The 17,808-nt window shown below is 41.7% G+C and overlaps 1 protein-coding gene across 2 annotated transcripts in view; it reads left to right on the top strand.

Annotated features, from left to right (window-relative positions):
* LOC134402296 (L-threonine ammonia-lyase-like) overlaps window positions 1–6,645 on the top strand; it is a 39,338-nt gene extending 32,693 nt beyond the window's left edge. For both annotated transcript variants that reach the window (XM_063131679.1, XM_063131677.1), the window contains exons 10-12: window positions 2,337–2,504; window positions 3,277–3,334; window positions 6,518–6,645. In XM_063131679.1, coding sequence (XP_062987749.1) covers window positions 2,337–2,504; window positions 3,277–3,334; window positions 6,518–6,616 — 325 coding nt within the window. In that variant the 3' untranslated portion in view covers window positions 6,617–6,645. The remainder of the gene's footprint in view (window positions 1–2,336; window positions 2,505–3,276; window positions 3,335–6,517) is intronic.
* The last annotated feature ends 11,163 nt before the right edge of the window (window positions 6,646–17,808 follow it).

Below are 17,808 nucleotides of genomic sequence, written 5' to 3'. Positions count from 1 at the left end.
TTGGACAAAGACAGCTGCTTGAATTAGTGGCAGCTATGGTCAGAGAGAGAGAGAGAGAGAGAGAGAGAGAGAGAGAGAGAGAGAGAGAGAGAGAGAGGCTAAGTTTTAGGGTTTTTCTACATTAAGGGAAAAAATCACACCCTTACTAGGTTTCTTCTTCTGGAGTCTTTCCACATTTACAACTGGCTCTTTTAGACAGCAACCACATGATTTTGAACTGAAAACTAGGGATGTGCTCCGCTCCGATTAGGAGCGTAGAAGCAGTAGCGGATTGGCCTGCTCCGCCTTACCCAGAGGCGGAGTAGGAGCGGACCGCGGACCCCCTAGAAGCAAGGCGAAGAGAAGCGACCATTTTTCGGAGCTCCGAGTTCAGGCGGAGCGCTCCGGTCGCCATCTTGAAAACATTTCGCCATAGGATTGCATTGCGGCAAATAATCGCGCATAACTACGTTGTTTTTGAAGCTATCATTCTGGAAATTCTTGTGCACAGAGAGTCGTGGATGGGGGTCATTTTGAGACCACTCTCACCTCTCTGCGTGCTGTGGTTCACGTGCAATATTTTTTTAAAAATCGGGTCAACCGCGCGGCTCAAACTGCGTTTCGGCTTTTCGCCCATAGGATTGCATTGAGGGAAAGAATCGGGGATAACTGGGGGGGGGGTTTAAGCTATCGTTCTGAAAATTCTTGTGCACAGAGAGTCGTGGATGGGGGTCATTTTGAGACCACTCTCAACTTTCTGCGTGCTGTGGTTCACGTGCAATATTTTTTTAAAAATCGGGTCAACCGCGCGGCTCAAACTGCGTTTCGGCTTTTCGCCCATAGGATTGCATTGAGGGAAAGAATCGGGGATAACTGGGGGGGGTTTTTTAAGCTATCGTTCTGAAAATTCTTGTGCACAGAGAGTCGTGGATGGGGGTCATTTTGAGACCACTCTCAACTTTCTGCATCGTACGGGTCGCGGGCTAGAAGTTTTTAAAAAATCGGCGGGAAAAATACCTTTTTCAAAGGGCTGAGGGGCAGAGTCAGCTCCCGGTCATGATGATCCCAAAGTTGGAGGAGGGCATAGGCAAAACAGGTAACTTGGGATTCTGGGAAACTTCTCTTTCTTCATCTGAACGGGCTTTTCCCCGTGTTTTTTAACACAGTAGCCCCACCAAATGCACAAACACAACCTGAAATCATATACTAAGCCAAGAATAAGAGATAGAAACACAGCACTGCTCCCCACCCTAACCTTGGTGAACAACTGAATCGATGTGGTGCAAGGGGATGAGCTCCCCTAGGGCATCTCATCGTGGACGTGCCCCCACTCTCTCCTGCACTGGAAGGCCATAGAGCCTTCCAAAGAGAGTAAAACGGTGGAGCAATGCCTATCATGAGTTGAAGTGAATGGTCACTTTTCAGTGGTAGAGCAATGCCTGTTATGAGTTGAAGTGAGCGTTTTACTTCTTCTCAGAGCTGTTGGTGGCTGTCATTGTCTTGAACTGGCAGCTACTTCCCCCTCCCCCGGGCACGTCCCCCTATTGCTGGTAAAAGACAGATATAGCCTTTTTAAAAAAATTCTTCTTGCTGTTTATTGAGCAACACTGCTTCTTTTAATTCCACCCCTCCTTTGTTTATTGATTGATTTATTCCATTTTATATGCATTACTGGCTTATCCTTGGCTCACTTCCTTATGCCCCAAGAAATGCCAGCTGCATGCCTGCCTGCCTTCCCTCCCTCCTCCCCTGCCCACCTCGCAGGGATGTTGTGTGTGGGGTGCCCGATTTTCAAAAATTCGCCAAAAATCAGGGGATGATGGGATTGCTTTGAAACTTGGCATGCGTGTGTATATCCCCATGAGGTGTCATGGTGCCAAACATGAGGTTTCTAACTTGAACAGAAAAAAAGTTGTATAATTTTTTAGCTTTCAATGCAAGCCTATGGGGGGGGGAAACGGAGCTCCGGATCCGGATCCGGAGCTCCGGGCGGAGCGGAGCGGAAGGGGGCGGAGCGGGGGCGGGGCGGAGCGGCCCGATCCGGAAAATGGCGGATCTGCAAGTGAAGCGGAGCGGGGGGTCCGTGCACACCCCTACTGAAAACTTCCCTTCTCAGTAATACTCTTATGTTCAATGAACAGCACCATCTAGTGGTAGAATTATAGCATTACACTGGCATTACACATTGGGGACATCCTGTGATAATTTAAATACTGCGTTATCTCTGATTTTTTAAAAAGTGAGATTACTGGGGGAAAACACCGGAGACGTCCTGGAGGTTGATGGCATCATGTAAAGGACCCACAAATCACGAGCGTGCAATAAATCACTCATAGACTTTGTTTTTCCCTTTTCAGAGTGGCTGTTGCTATATGCAGTGGTAACCTGGAACTTCCCTTGATGCGACAGTGCATTGATCGTGCCCTCACCCTTGACAACAGAGTGTGTAAATTCTCCATCTTGATCTCTGACTGTCCAGGAGATATTTCCAAGCTACTGGAGATCTTGGCTCAGGAAGAAGTCAGGTAGTCTAGAATGATAATCAAATATAGCTGGAAGAACACCATGAAAATTGATGGCGCTATATAAATTATTATTATTATTATTATTATTATTATTAATAGTAATAATAATAATAGGATAGTGCTAAGAAAGCAACTAATTGGACTGCTTAGTTTCACTTTATATTTCATATATCTGGGAACTGTTGCATCCGAAAATGCAAGAATGGATGTATTAATGTATTTATTTTATTGGCTGTATTTCTCTTTTGTCTGTCTCAAGCTGACATACAAATGTAGCAAGTTTATATAAAACCATTAGCTAACACAATTTTTAAAAACACATAAATTTCAATACTACACATTTTATTTTAAAACAAAAAACAAAACAAAAATTAAAGCAGCAGAAACAATTTCAATATGGAGCCACAACCAATAAAATCCATTTTTTTGTATTAAACTTGGAAAAGCTTTTAAAACCAAAAATGTCTCCATTTGGGGGTGGGGTGGGGTGGGGGGTGGGGGTTGCAGCTGGATTAGGTTTTCAAGAGCAGGGGTTGGGGAGAACCAGATTGATCATCTTTGAAATAGGCGATGAGAGCCAAAATGAAGAAAGCAACCAGGAACAGTGGGGCTCAGGAACAGACTTTCCCTAAATGTCCACCTCTTTCCACCCTCCTTACTTCTAACTGGCAGATGTTGGCTTCTAGGGAAGCTGCCATTGCTCTCCACAAGCAGACAGTGTGCTTCTGTGACTGGATCTGTCGCAATCTCATATACAATCTCTTTGTTCCAGAGTGTTGGACATCAAGCAAGAACACATGTATAAGACATCAGATCTGTTTACCAGCGAGGTAAGGAGAAGACTGTGGTTGAGTTTCATTTCTATGATTCCTACGCAAACTTCGTCATGACTGCATAGGAAGCTGCCATATCTAGCTGTCCATATAACCCTAGTACTGCAGACTTTCCCAACCTGGTGCCCTCTAGATGGTCAGTGGTTGGCTCTGAATTTTGGAAGTTGCAGTTCAAGGCATCTGGAAGGCATCAGGTTGGAGAAGGCTGCTTTGTATCATTTCTGTGTAGCCATGACTTTTGCGTAAATTGTGACCTTCAGAGAACGAAGGGTGTCAGCCACCAAGCACTGGTATGGCTCTAGTCTCCAATGCAGTCACTTAAATGGAGTGGGATTGAACCTCACTGCTTTTGATGATTAATATTGGCTCCAAGTCTTGCTTTCTCCCTAGCTGTGCAGCAGAATCTGAATTCATAAGCCAACTTTTGCTTGGACATCACATTACGCATTCACCCATGGAAAGCTGTGCGTTTCCTGGCTCACGTGGGTGGTTGGCACAATACCAATGAGGTGGTTTTCTTTTCTTTTACATTGCATTTATTCCAGAGGCATTAAGTTATTTTGGCCAACTCTGGACAATTTTAACAATTCCCACTGGTCCAACTTTATTTTGCTTGTAAAATGCCATAAAAGAATATTTATAGCTTAAGTTTTCAATTGGTTCCAGATTTTTGGAGCTTTCATTGCCAGGAGGAATACATTCAATGCATTAAAGTATAATTGGGAATTCACTTGGCTTGCTAGAGAATAGACTATCTTTACAGAAAACGCCCCAGTTTAAAACAAAACACTTTTACCTCCCAACTCCCGCATCCTTTCTTTTCAAAAGGTATAATTTTGTTGGGGAAAATGAATAGATAAAGAGCTTCTTCAGATGAGCATTTTAAAGCATGCTTGTGACTGGCCACTCACGGATCTTCGCAGGTCATTTTGATGACACCATGTTCCTCCTGCGCGTCTCCCACTCGTCTCCTGCTTCTTCCACCATTTTTTTGTTACAAAATAATCTTCATTAAACACAACTCTTCTGAGCTATAATGTTATTTGTCGCGATTTCCTGCCGTGTGTCGGAGAGGTTTTGCTATAAAATTGCCACTAGAGGGCACTGTCCCACTAAACTGAATGGGCTACGTGGTCCCTTCTCTTTCTGTTCTCTTCTTCCATGTAACTGTGGCTCGTTGCAGAAGCGGAAGAGAAGCCGCTTCAGAGCAAATGGTAAGGGAATGTGATTTTCCCACACACACCCCATCTGGAGCGCTTAATGGACAACACAAATTATAAATAGTACTGAAATTCCTCTCAACAAACTATGACTTTGTACTCTACCCTAGATAGATTAAAGTATCAAGTGATCCAAATTCTGCAACAAAGAAAAGATGAAGTTTGCCCCTGATATGAATTACGCAAACTGAGCAAATTTGTATAATTTCACATGTTGTACGTAGCATTGCGTCATTTTTCCTTTTTTTATATAATTCATTCTAGTTTTTTCTAGACATGGGACAGAGCAAGGAAACTGCGCAAGTTGCTAAAGTTTACCTTCTAGGCAGCACTGGGAACCATTCAGTCTTCTCTCTGGCTTCTCAGACTTCTGCATGCTTTTAAGTCCACATGCCTTTAAGTATATGTTCAAAGCCATATAGAGTACATACTTGTTTTGTTTTTGTTTTTAGAAAAGGTAAGCTAATTCTTAGGAAACTAAATTCTGTGTCCAATAACATTCTGTGCTCTTGCTGAATTTTTACAGATTCATAGCATACACATGACTCTGGCTATAACTGTTCCCATGATTTGCTATTCTCCATATTCCAAAAAACATGTTGGTCTCTCCTAGAATTGGTAATTTTTACATGGATATAACTGTTGACTTTGAAAATAGATATTCCAAATTCAGAAACAAATCTTCTAATTTCTGTAGCTGTCCTATTTATGGCTGCACATCTCGATAAGTGAAGGACTTATGATATAGTTGATCTAATAAACTGAATGCATTACAAATATTAAATTATAACAATTCCACATAGATATATTGCTTTACATCTAGGCAGAGGAGGAATCTCCCTAGATGTAATTCCATTTTATGCAGCACAATAATAATCTAAACTCTGGTAATCATGGTAGATCCTGACAGGAGGTGCTTCAGAGTACACCGCTGAAGCAAAATCAGGATCTCAGCATATTTTGGAGCTAAATTCAGCAATCCCATCAGATCCCCCCTTTGACAGAGAAGAGACTCAAATATTGGGTCTAAACTGACAGGCGGAAGCAGGGTCCTCCTTAAGGAGATTGTAGGCCAGTTAGCAAACTTAAAGCATGACCTGGCAGATAACATACACAAGTAATGGAAGGCAGTAGTTATTAAGTAGTACTATATAAAGTGCCCAAAAGGCACACAACTACTCCAAACACCAATAAAAGGTGATAATGATCAAATAACCCATTTATTTACAATTTATAAGGATATATAAAACCAACTGATGTGTCTCAAAGTGGTTAACCATCACAATGTTGGGTACTATAATAACCAATAATATATATAATTCATGCAAGAATACAAATCTAATACAGTCCAACAATATTACAGACTTTTATAACATTTAGCACCTGAGACAATACCATCAGAATAATATATGTACAGAAATAGGGTTACCGATATCTCCAAGAAGGTGGCAGGGGCATTGGAGAATGCGGAGAATGCCAAGAATGCAGAGCAGAGATGGGGACCATTAAGAACTCACATATTCATCTCTTGGAACGTCTTGAAGACCTATAAAACAAAACAAAAAATTAAGGGTGAGAAGTCTGATTGAGTATCAAGAGGACACTAAGCTTATTTCCTGCATGATATGACCTCCTTGCTTTGATATTCAAGCCTTTATTCATGTAGCTGAACTGATGTTTCTTAAGAACTTTGGAGGAAGATGAAAGTGGATTTTAGAAGCAAGGCTGTTAGCAGAAGGTGTTGGGGATTTATTGAAGAATGGGTGGGTTACAATGTTTTTAGGAAACCATTATTGTCACCTTAGTACTCCCCTATCTAGGGTTGCTCCACATTTGAGGCGGGTGTTCCTATATGTTATGGTGAGTGTTTCACCTACGATTGACTTGATTGAGGCCTGACAATTTTGTTGTGGTATATTGTAATCAGCTTAAATGAAATTCTCAACGTTTTTCTTTCCAGGTCACCTGCATTGTAGAGACTAGAGACAAAATCCACACTGCTCAGTTAAAAAACGCCCTCTTAGACCGCTACCCGTTGATGACATGGATGGAACATTGATGAGCAAAGTCGATTGAAAAGCTCCAAGATCTTTTTTGTAAAAAAAATTATAGAGAGCTTATTCTTGTTTCCTTCTGTAGCCATCGTCTATGTACATGGTGCTTTATAAAGAACAGGTTTGACAGGTCTCTACCCCAAGGAGATTACAATCTAAAATGGCATTACAATGAATAACAATGACAATGATATGTTTAAATCCTGAAAAATCAAAAAGTTAGGGAGCAGCTATAGGGATTTATCTCTTTGCAGTATCCTATCAACTAATTATGAATCTCACCATGCGGATGAATAAATTTAAACCTTTAGATTAGCTCAGGAGTGCTTCATAGCATATGCAGGATTTCAGTTGTAGATTCTCTGCTTTGTATTAGCTTTGCATGTTTTTTTTAATCTACCTGAACCCCCACCTTTCCTTCAGCATTATATCATTGAGAAGCAATTAAAGTCTTATTGCTGTATAGAATCCTAGAATGTATGGCAAGTAAATTCTAGGAAGGGACTTCTCCAATTCATAGTAAAAAAATCTCTTCTTCTATATGCTCAGAAGTATCGTAGGATAACAGATGCTCCTTCTGATGACAATTCTTTCTATTATTATTATTTTTTATTATTATTTATTTATATAGCACCATCGATGTACATGGTGCTGTACAGATAACACAGTAAATAGCAAGACCCTGCCGCATAGGCTTACAATCTAATAAAGTTGTAGTAAACAATAAGAAGGGAAAGAGAATGCAAACAGGCACAGGGAAGTGTAAACAGGCACCGGGAAGGGTGAAGCTAACAGTATAGAGTCAGAACAAACTCAAAGTTTAAAAGCTATAGGGAAAAGAAAAGTTTTTAGCTGTGTTTTAAAAGCTGTGATTGAGTTGGTAGTTGCTTTGCTTGTTCCATGCCTGCCAAGCCAGAAACAGTACTTTCAGCCTTGCAAATAAGTCTACAGAAATGTGTACCAGCCTGCCCATTCTCTGTTACTTAATTGTGGTACATTGACAGCCTGGAAAAAAATAATAACACATTCTCCTCCAGTTTACAAAAGCTTTTCTGGCTAATCACCTGGTGGCAATGCTTACTCACTATGGGTGAGTAATGTAATTTTCTACAGCCTGATCAGTAGATTCAGTCTTCGTAGGGCTTTTTAAAGTTAAACAATGTATTAACAGGCAAGGGGGGAAAAGAAAGTACAACCAAAACAGAGGTACATTGCACAGTCTCAATGTGTCAACAACACAAACAAAAAAGAGAATTCCTCCCTCCCAATTAAATATCTTGCCTAAAATACTGAATAGGTCTAATCCGTTGTATTAGTAATACAAATACAAATACAATCTTTCAACCATCCACATCTAATTGTCTTATCGAGCCCTGCCACAGGGAAACATGGGTAATTGGAGAAGAAAGAAGAGGTAAGGATTGGTTAATGTATATGATGAAAGGGGACCATATCCCATTAAACTTGCCTATACTAGAAAAACCCTGCCCAACTTTACTATGTTGTATTGATTTCTCTGACAAGGCAATTTCTCACACTTTACATTTGTACAGAAAGATAATTAGCATTTTTCCACTGAGCTGCAATTTCCATATGTGCTGCAGTTAATAGCAGAGTGACCAACTCCTTATGGATTGTAGGAACACTTAAATAGTCAGTAAGAGACAAAAAAGCATGAGTTGGAGTGGGAAACCAAAATTGCCCTGCCATGTCAGGCATTTTCCCATAAACAGCTTCCGAAAAACTTTTTGCTGGCTTACATGCCTACCACATATGCATAAAAGAACCTATTTTTTTTTTGAATGAATGAATGGTTTATTGGTTTGTAGCACAAAGACCATTACAAAATACAGAATTGCTCACATATAGCAACACACATTATTTGAAATATTCAAATTATTCGAGGTACAATCCTTTCTCAACCAAGGAGTCAATCAGTGGGTCTGGGGTGCTCCATTTATCTGTAGCACCCACCCTTTGCTATCACGATGGTGACATACATGCCAAAGTCACAAGGTTAATTTCAGTGATTACATTATAACCTAAAATACTAGCAGTCAATATCTGGCACTATCGGATCGGTGGGATCTCTGATGATAGTTATACAAAACTATTAAATCAAATGGTCCCCCTTACAATCTACGCAGACTTTGTTTAGAAAGTTATTTCTGATTTTTTGGGCTACAGCCGCAAACTTTGCTACCTTGATTGTGATTACTTTACTGTGGTCCGCCAGCAGATCGCAGATAATGTCTCTAGTGTGCCAACCCGCTCTTGCTAACAATATTTCCTTTAGAAAACGCTCTCTGATTTCTTTATACAGAGGGCAACGCAGAAGATAATGCGCTAGGTCTTCAATCTCCCCAGAGCCACAAAAACAGATTCGCTGGGCATGGGGGACTTTTTTATACTTCCCCTCCAAGAAAGCAGAGGGCATTGTCTGAAAACGAAGGGCAGTAAAGGCCTTTCTTAGGGCAGGAAACGATAGGTCAAGCAAATATTGTGAAAAGTACTTTCTTAATAAGACTAAAGCATGGAGAGAAGGCCTGTAATTGGCTAGCTATTGCGTTTCCTTGGGCATCAGCCTCATAGATTCTATCTCCAATACTTCTTCATAAAAGAACCTATTATTTATTATTTATTTATTTACAATATTTATATACCGCTCCCCATTGAAAATTTTGGAGCAGTGTACAAGATAAAATGAAAATAAAGAAACAGAATAAAACACTTAAAACAGATTTTAAAAGAAGCAAATACAGTGACCCATGGCTGGACATTAAGGAAAGGCTTCCTGGAATAATGATGTTTTCAGGAGGTGCCGAAAGGAGTACAAAGTTGGCGCCTGCCTGACCACCAGAGGCAGGGAATTCCATAGGAGGGGGGCCACCATGCTGAAGGCTCTTCCCCTGGTGGACTCCAGTCGGAGGATGGAACTATGTGGAACCACCAGGAGCATGCCCTTGGATGATCTCAGTGACCAGGCAGGTTGGTAGGGGAGAAGGCGCTCTCTCAGGTATCCTGGTCCCAAGTTCTTTAGGGCTTTGTACACAAGTACAAGAACCTTACACCTGGCCCAGTAGCGAATAGGCAGCCAGTGCAGTTCCCTCAGCAGAGGAGTTACATGCTAGAAAAGGGGCAGTTCCAGACAACAGCCAAGCTGCAGCATTCTGCACTAGCTCCAGCTTCTAGAGTAGCTTTAAGGGCAGCCCCACATAGAGACTATTGTATTACAACCTCTCTAGCAAAGAGTTGGAACAGAGTTATCAATGTGGTTCCCAAACTTTTTCAGGTCAACGTCCCCTTGGTTCCACAAACTCATGCCCAGCGCCCCCCTACCCTACACTATAAAAATCATTATTCAGAATAGCGGTTTTCAATGACCCACCAAGGAAGATAATAACAATAAAATTCAAAACAGTAACAATTAATTTAATATTTTATTCAAAATCCAATTGGTGTGCCCTGCCACGCTGGCTGCAAACAGAGGCGTTCGCTCTCTTTTCCCTCCCTCCCTCGGCAAGCCTGGGGCGGGTGCTTCCCATTTAGAGGGGATTCTAGGAGTTGAAGGACTTTTTTCTATCTAAACATGCATAAAATTGTGCCTTTAACTTATCATGTCACACTAGCATGAAAACAGGAATCAAATAGGATTTCCTTCTTCAGTGGAACACACTTACTTAGGAGTAAGCACCATTTTGTTATAAGAAAGGATACTGTATTTTAATTAAAATTTTAAAATAATTATCTGCCACCTGGTACAGAGCTTTCCTATAGAAAATCTGGCTGGGACTGAAGTAGAGGGGCACTAATTTTACTGTACTTATTGTCTTTAAATATGGTTAAAAATCCCACAGTTACCTTGCTATTCTATTTCTACAATTCATTTTCTCCTGTCTTTTCTTCACCCTCTCTTCGTTTTCAGGCTGAATCCTATGCACATTTACCTCAGAGTAAGTTCTATTGATCTCAGTGGGGCTTACTTCTGAGTAGACGTACTTAGGATTGTGTTGCAGCTCTGTTTTTATGGTGACACAAGTTACACACATACCATGTTTACCAAAAGAACGCTTGAAAAAAGGGGGTTGGACACCCTAAAATAAGCAAGGGCAGATAGGAAGGTGCTGCTGAATCTTCTTTAGCCAGGAAGCACCTGGGGAATTGCAATTCTCCCTCCCTCCCCCTTTTCTTTTCTCTCCCAATCCTTTGTAGTCCAGATTTTTTTGGGGGTGGGAGCAGACACAGAGACACACAGCATCTCTCTCTCTCTCTCTCCAACCCCCCTCCCTCCAAGCCCCCTCCTCTCTCCAACCCCCCCTCCCCCCAAGCCTCACAATAGCTGCCGGGCTGACAGGAGGGCAGCAGCTCAGAGGGGAGATGGCCCCAAACTGCAACTCCTGACAGGGGAAGGGAGCCTGGTGATACCTTGCAGCAGCACAAGCAGTCCTGCTCCCCACCCAGCCTGCTGGCTGACTGCTGTTCTTGGCAGCTGCTCTGCCGTCCTCCACATGCTCCTTCCTCTCCGCCACACGGCTGCTGCTCCCGCCTTGTGCAGCAACTATCGCGAGAGGTCTGCCGGGGCAGCTTGTAGGAGGGAGCAGCTCTGGCCGAGGGAGCGAGCCAGCGAGCAGGCGGCGGTGGCTCCAGCAGGAAAGAAGCCCTGGGCCCTCCTAGGCAGGAGAAGAGTGGGCGGAGCAGCTGAATTTGCCGCTGTTTCCTGCTCTGCTGCCTCCTGTGGGCGCTTCCCCCACCCCCTACTTCTGGTGGGGCCGCTGTGGGCTTGAGATAGGAGGAGAGAGCGGCTGTGTGAGTGAGAAAGTCCTTCCTGAGCAGGAGCGGTGTGGGGAGAACAGCTGAATTTGCTGCTCTTTCCTGCTCGGTCCCTGGGTTTTAGGACCTTCTGGGGAGACCACCTCGAGGCCCCCCTTGCCGCCCCTTTGCCTGTTAGCACCCCCTATGCAATCCCACCGCCCCCAAGGGGGCAATACTGCCCACTTTGGGAACCACTGTTTTAAAGGTATCTAGTGCCACCTAGAGAGCATTTTAAAAGCCACCTCTTGAATTCTAGCTGAACCTGTTCTGAGAGGTGGTTGGTACTTCACTTGCAACCATTTATGTTCATCATTTTTAATTTCTAAATCATTCTCCCAAGCCAGCCTTATATTATTGGTGTCACCAATAGTAGCATTTGTTAGCTGTTGGTATATAAGCGCAGCTAACCCTTTCATAGATTTGTCTGCTGCAACACAGTGATATTCAAAAATGGTTAACGATCATCGTATTTCATTGTGTTTTTATTTATTAAAGAGCGAACTTGGGCTACGCGGAGTCTGTTATAAAGGGTATTTCCTAACTTTATGCTCAGAGATTCCTCTGTTATACATTGGCCGTTGACAAATAAGTCTCTAATTCTAAATATATCGTCCTCCTCCCACTTCCCGTATCAGGCATACTTGTCATGTCCCCTCCCAACACACATTTTTTTGTATCCAGCCAATAGCTGCACTAGATCTCTAGAAAAAATTAAAGGGAGGAAGTAACACTGACATAGAATCATATCATAGAATCATAGAATAGCAGAGTTGGAAGGGGCCTACAAGGCCTTCGAGTCCAACCCCCTGCTCAATGCAGGAATCCACCCTAAAGCATCCCTGACAGATGGTTGTCCAGCTGCCTCTTGAAGGCCTCGAGTGTGGGAGAGCCCACAACCTCTCAGAACTTCCGAATTTTAAGCAAAATGTATTCAGGCCAACCAACGATGACAGCTACAGAGGCATGCTGATGGCTTGGCAGACTGTGCTAGATTTCAGTTATAACCCAGTGGAATTTGGTCCCAAAAAAAGGGAGGGATCTGTGACAGCCAGGTCTGTAATATGTCAGGAAGGGATCACAAAGAAGCACGACAATTAAAGGCTTTTAAGGCTGCTTCCACACTAGGCATTTATTGTGGAATTGCCGTTCCTCATTCACTCACATTTTATGGAAGGTCCAGACAAGTTGCCATACATTTGTAATCCTCCTGTGTTTTCCTAGTTCTATCTTTTTTCTTACCACAAAAAGCCCAAGTTTATTGAGAAGGGTCGCACAGCCTCCAAAGGCACCCCCAATTAAACACTTCCAATCTATATTGATTTATTATTGCATTTATATCCCGCTATTTTTCCTCCAAGGAACCCAAGGTGGCGTGCATAACCCTCGTCTCCATTGTATCCTCACAAGAACAACAACCCTGTGAGGTGGGTTGGGCTGAGAGTCTGTGACTGGCCCAAAGTTACCCAGTGGGTTTCCATGGCTGGACTAGAACCCGGATCTCCCGACTCCCAGTCCAACACTTTAGCTGCTACACCACACTGGCTCTATATTTCCAATCTAAAACAAATGTTGAAATGCTTCTTTCCTGCCATTTCATGGGTAGTAATCAGCAATAATTTCTGAATGAATAAGTGCTTGATGCTAAATAAAGAATTTTGCTTATTTACTTATTTATGAAGGATTGCTCAGAATTTTGTCTTGCTTCCGCACCCACAACAGCTATGGCATGTCCACTAGCAGGGATGAAACACAGCAGGATGACCACAAGGGGGAGTGCAGCATCTCCCATAGCGTGGGAAGTCAATTGCAATTCCTCTCGTAACTTACACTGGAAGAGTAATGATTTATCAAGGCTAGGAGTCATCTGTCTGGAAGCAGCTCAAGGCTGTAGATCAGCTTAGCTAATGGATAGCCACATACAGAGACAGAACTGAGGCTGAGAGATAGGGAATTTCTCAAGAGCACCCACTGTACCTATGGTCTCCTTGGGCCACCTCCAATTCTATGTTCAGGGACCACATGTATTTTCAGAATCCAGCATACAAAATGTTGTGCTGCTTTTAAAAAACACAACTTTCTTTCAATAAACAACATAGTGTCTCTTGTTGTTTGGATAGAGCATTCAGTAGTCATTAAGTAAATGTTTGCACTCGTTTATAGGTTCTGTTATTTCATCTTTGCACTTCGTACTTTTGTTTATTGTTGACTAATGTTGTCTGGGGTCTAACTCTCTCCTTTCATTCATGGCCCCCAAAAAAGGAACAAAACATTACAAATGCTAAAACAAGTTAAACAAAATTCAGACTATTGTTATTTTAATATACATGGTCTTCAATTAAATCCAGTCCATGGTTATGCACAAGTTATTCGCATTCATTTCAGTGGGATTTGAATAGCCTGGATTGCAGTCTAAGGCTGTGTAACTTTCTTTGTGTTCCCTAACATTCTCCAATCGCAAAATGTAGTTTTTTTTCTATAAGCATGAATGGAGCTATGTGGTTCCATGCTGGAAAAGTTTTACTGAATCTGAATTTTTCATTGGAATGTCCAATAAACTGCTTCCATTCTATGATCCTCTGCTGTTGAAAGTAAGGTCAAAGTAGATGTGACACCTCCCATGTAAATAGCAATTCCATGAATTGGTGTTTTGTGTGTGCGTGCGTGTTTAGAGTAAATAGGTGAATTCCCTGATTCAGATTATTGGCAATAATCTACCAATAGGGTATATTCCAATACTTGGAGGGCTTTTTGGCTTGGTGTAAGAGAGAACAAAGGAATCCTGAAATGGGACAGGTCCAGGATATTCTGTATTTTTTACAGGCAGGCTTCTCAAAAGGTTTAAGTATTAATACACTTAAATGGCAGGCTGCAGCTTTGAACAGTGTTCTGAGTTGTGGGGGGAAATGAGTCTATCTGCCCATCCATATATCCGCCAGTTTCTGATAGGGGCGGTGTTATTGAATCTTCCTCCTATCCATAGGTTTCCTTCTTGGAATCTAAATTAGGGTTTGACAGCACGGATCCTTTTGAACCTTTGGGGTTCATTAAAATGGTATTTTTTAGTGGCTGTTACATCTGCTCACAGGGTGTCGGAGTTGGGAGTTTTGCTCTCCAACCCTCACTTATGTGTTTTTTATCTGACAAATTGGAGCTTCACCCTGATCTGTCATATATTCGCAAAGTGAATTTTATTTTCCATAAATCCCAGGAGGTGGTTATTTGGACACATGCCTGAGCATTTGCGAGCACTTGGAGGTGGGCCCACCCTTGTGCTGGCCACGTCTGGTTGGGTCCATGAGGGGCGGACATGAGGGATCCGCTGCCCTCGCAGACCCAACGAGATGCTCACAACAATCCTGCTTTGCTTTATCCAGGGTTCGGCTTGCAGGAGCCGCATAGGTGCATTTTGGTGAACATGCTTTCAAGCTCCTCTGGAGGCCTTCATGCTCAACATGCGAAGGTCTCTGAGGCAGCCAGGCACGAGGCGACACGTACCGTCCTATCCCCACTTTAGCGCTACGGCATAGGGCTTATTTTGTAATGGACAAGGTGTTGGACCAGGACCGGAAAGGCTTGGGTTCAAGTTGCCACACAACCATGAAGCTCACAGAATAACCTTGGGTCAATCATGCTCTGTCAGCCTAACCTCCCTCACAGAGCTGCTGGGAGGGCAAAATGCACAGCGAGGAATGGTAGGATTCAAATATAATGAAATAAATACATGACGCCCAGATTTTGAGAGCTTGGTAAAAGAGGCCAGCATCTGGAAGCACAGGGAGTTCAAATTGGATCAGAAAAGGACCCCCCTGGAGGCCTTCTCAGAAGGCTGTGCAACTCCCTCTCAAGGGAGGCCTGTTCTGCCATTAACGGTTTTCTGCCATGCATGGAAAGCCTCCCTTCTTAGGCAGGCTTCCAGGCCATAAGTGTTTAAGCCAAGGGTGCGCAATTGCAGGGACTCACAGGATCATTTTCATCCTCCTGACCTCTCCTTGCAGTCCACACTGGGTGGGGAGATATATTTAAAAAAAAACAATTGCTGGTTTGTTTATATTTGGTGGCAAACCACTCAATAGCTCTCAGTAGCACTAAAACAGACATATTTAGCTTTTAGGCAAGCTACAACTGACCATTTTAACTTCCAAATAAGCTAAATTTGCCCTTTATAGCACTCCATAGCTGCTACCAAAGCTGCTACCAAGCACCATTTTGTTTTGTTGTTTAAAAACTAATTTTGGGATGCAGAGGGGGCTGTCCTTGTTTAAACCAATGCAAGGAAAATGCTTTTCCTTGCATTCCTTCAATATCTTTTTGAATTTTAATGGGACAACCCCCTTTTTTCAGATTTTGCTCTATGGATTAACAAATTACATCCCACCATCAAATTTACCAGTCAATTTGGTACATCTCAGATCCCCTTTTTGAACAACAAAGGATATTGATTTATATTGACAAAGGAAATGTAGCAGTTAGGCTTTCCCCCAAAAAAATCTGCAGAGAGATATACCATACTTCATTCTTCTAGCCACCACATGCTGCATAACCTACCATATGGTCAATTTCTATGTGTTAAGAGGAATTCCACCTTGCACGGGGACTACAATATTCATTCTGAAGTCCTCACTATAAAACTACATATATAAAGCATACTCCAGTCGCTTTATATATGATGCAAGGAGGAGAGCTGATCAAAGTTGCACATGATCAATTGTTTTCTAGACAACTTTGCTATTCCATACCAAAAATACATTGTGCTATGCAATACTTGCCTTTTCCCTTGTTAATTAATAAGATCATTAGCAAACATTGGCATTTAGTAAAGTTTTTATCTGGTTGCACTGTTGATAAGTTACTGCAGAACTACTACCTTCAAGGATTTCTTAGTCCATCTGGGTTTTCCTATTTACCTTCTAAACACCAGAAACCACTACAGATGTGGTCATTGTTTCTAATAACCACAAAACCTAATATTGGTTGGTGCCATGTCATTGCCCTCCTGATGATTTTTCAAGCAATTTAAGAAAATGAAGCATTTACACAACATAAACCAGTCAATATTTTGAGTTTATTTCTCTGCACTTCTATTCTTAAGCTACCAGATAGAATGTAATATATTTCTACAGCTAGAGCAGCTTCTGTTAACCACGCTCATTATTATGTAAGCATGCCAAGCTGTAAGAAACACACTGAAAAGTACAATGCTCCGAAGGTGATTTCTCTGTTCATTAGCAAAAGAAGTGTAATATAGGCAAAACTGTAGATCACTGCTGAAGAGAGAGATCCAGGTCTTAAGGCCAGCAAGATCAAAAACCAATTACGAGGTTTTTTTGATATAATATGTAGATAAAGTGTGAATTTGAGGAAAAGTACTATCTTGAGAGACCTTGCTAAGCTTAATATAGAATCATAGAATAATCGAATAGCAGAGTTGGAAGGGGCCTACAAGGCCATCGAGTCCAAAAAGATTTTCCATGTTTTTCATGTTAGGAAATTAAAAACTTGAAATGTTGTCTCTCATCCAAAAAATAGGTTTTTGCTTTGTTCTAATCTACACTGCAGAGTATCTCAGCTGATTCTGTTTATACTTGCACTGTAGTTGACTTTGAACTGAAGACTTAAGTTAATCACAGAGAGAAGCCCCTTCCTGTTGAGGAACAAAATGTAATCTGCAGCTAAATTGATAAGAAATGAAGTTTGACATCCCTATAGTCTACTGTATTACAATAAAGACAAATGCAGTTTCTTTAAATTACTTGCTTTCCAAGTGCTTATTTTGGTGCTTTGGAAATAAAAGGGTGTGTATTATTCAGACTAAACAAGAGATAGTTCAGTAATTTGATAATTTAAACAGTGATTTCAAGTTTAAAAATCCAGAGGTGCTTGGAACTGCATTTTCTCCACTAGGTTATTTATTCTCCTCTTTAAAGCTTGGAAAGCACGTTCAGGAATATGTGTTCGCTTTTTCTTCACCTTCCACTTACGTGGTGTAAATACGTTCTGGTTGTGTGCAGGCTTCTCATTGAATCATCATAACTAACAGAACAATCATATTAGAAGTTGTTACACTTAAGAATTCACAAACATGCAGCTGCTAAACAGGATCTTCATTCTTTATGAGCAAATCTTTCAAGAGTTGAGCATCAGGCTTAGATTAATAAGTACATAAAATATTGGAACATTAGACTACAGCTTTAATTACATTAAGGACTCTACTGATTTCCAAGGTCCTATCTATACTTCTTTGTTTTCAGTCTACTTGGAAAAATTAAAGGAATATATTGTGGTATTTAAACATCGTTTTAGGTAAAGTATTTAGCATCAATTTTTGTGAACCGCCCAGAGAGATTTGGATATTGGGCGGTATAGAAATGCAAATAATAATAATAAT

This window comes from Elgaria multicarinata, chromosome 8 (assembly GCF_023053635.1).
Source record: "Elgaria multicarinata webbii isolate HBS135686 ecotype San Diego chromosome 8, rElgMul1.1.pri, whole genome shotgun sequence".
Taxonomy (NCBI): Eukaryota; Metazoa; Chordata; class Lepidosauria; order Squamata; family Anguidae; genus Elgaria; species Elgaria multicarinata.
This window is presented reverse-complemented; position numbering and strand designations above follow the sequence as displayed.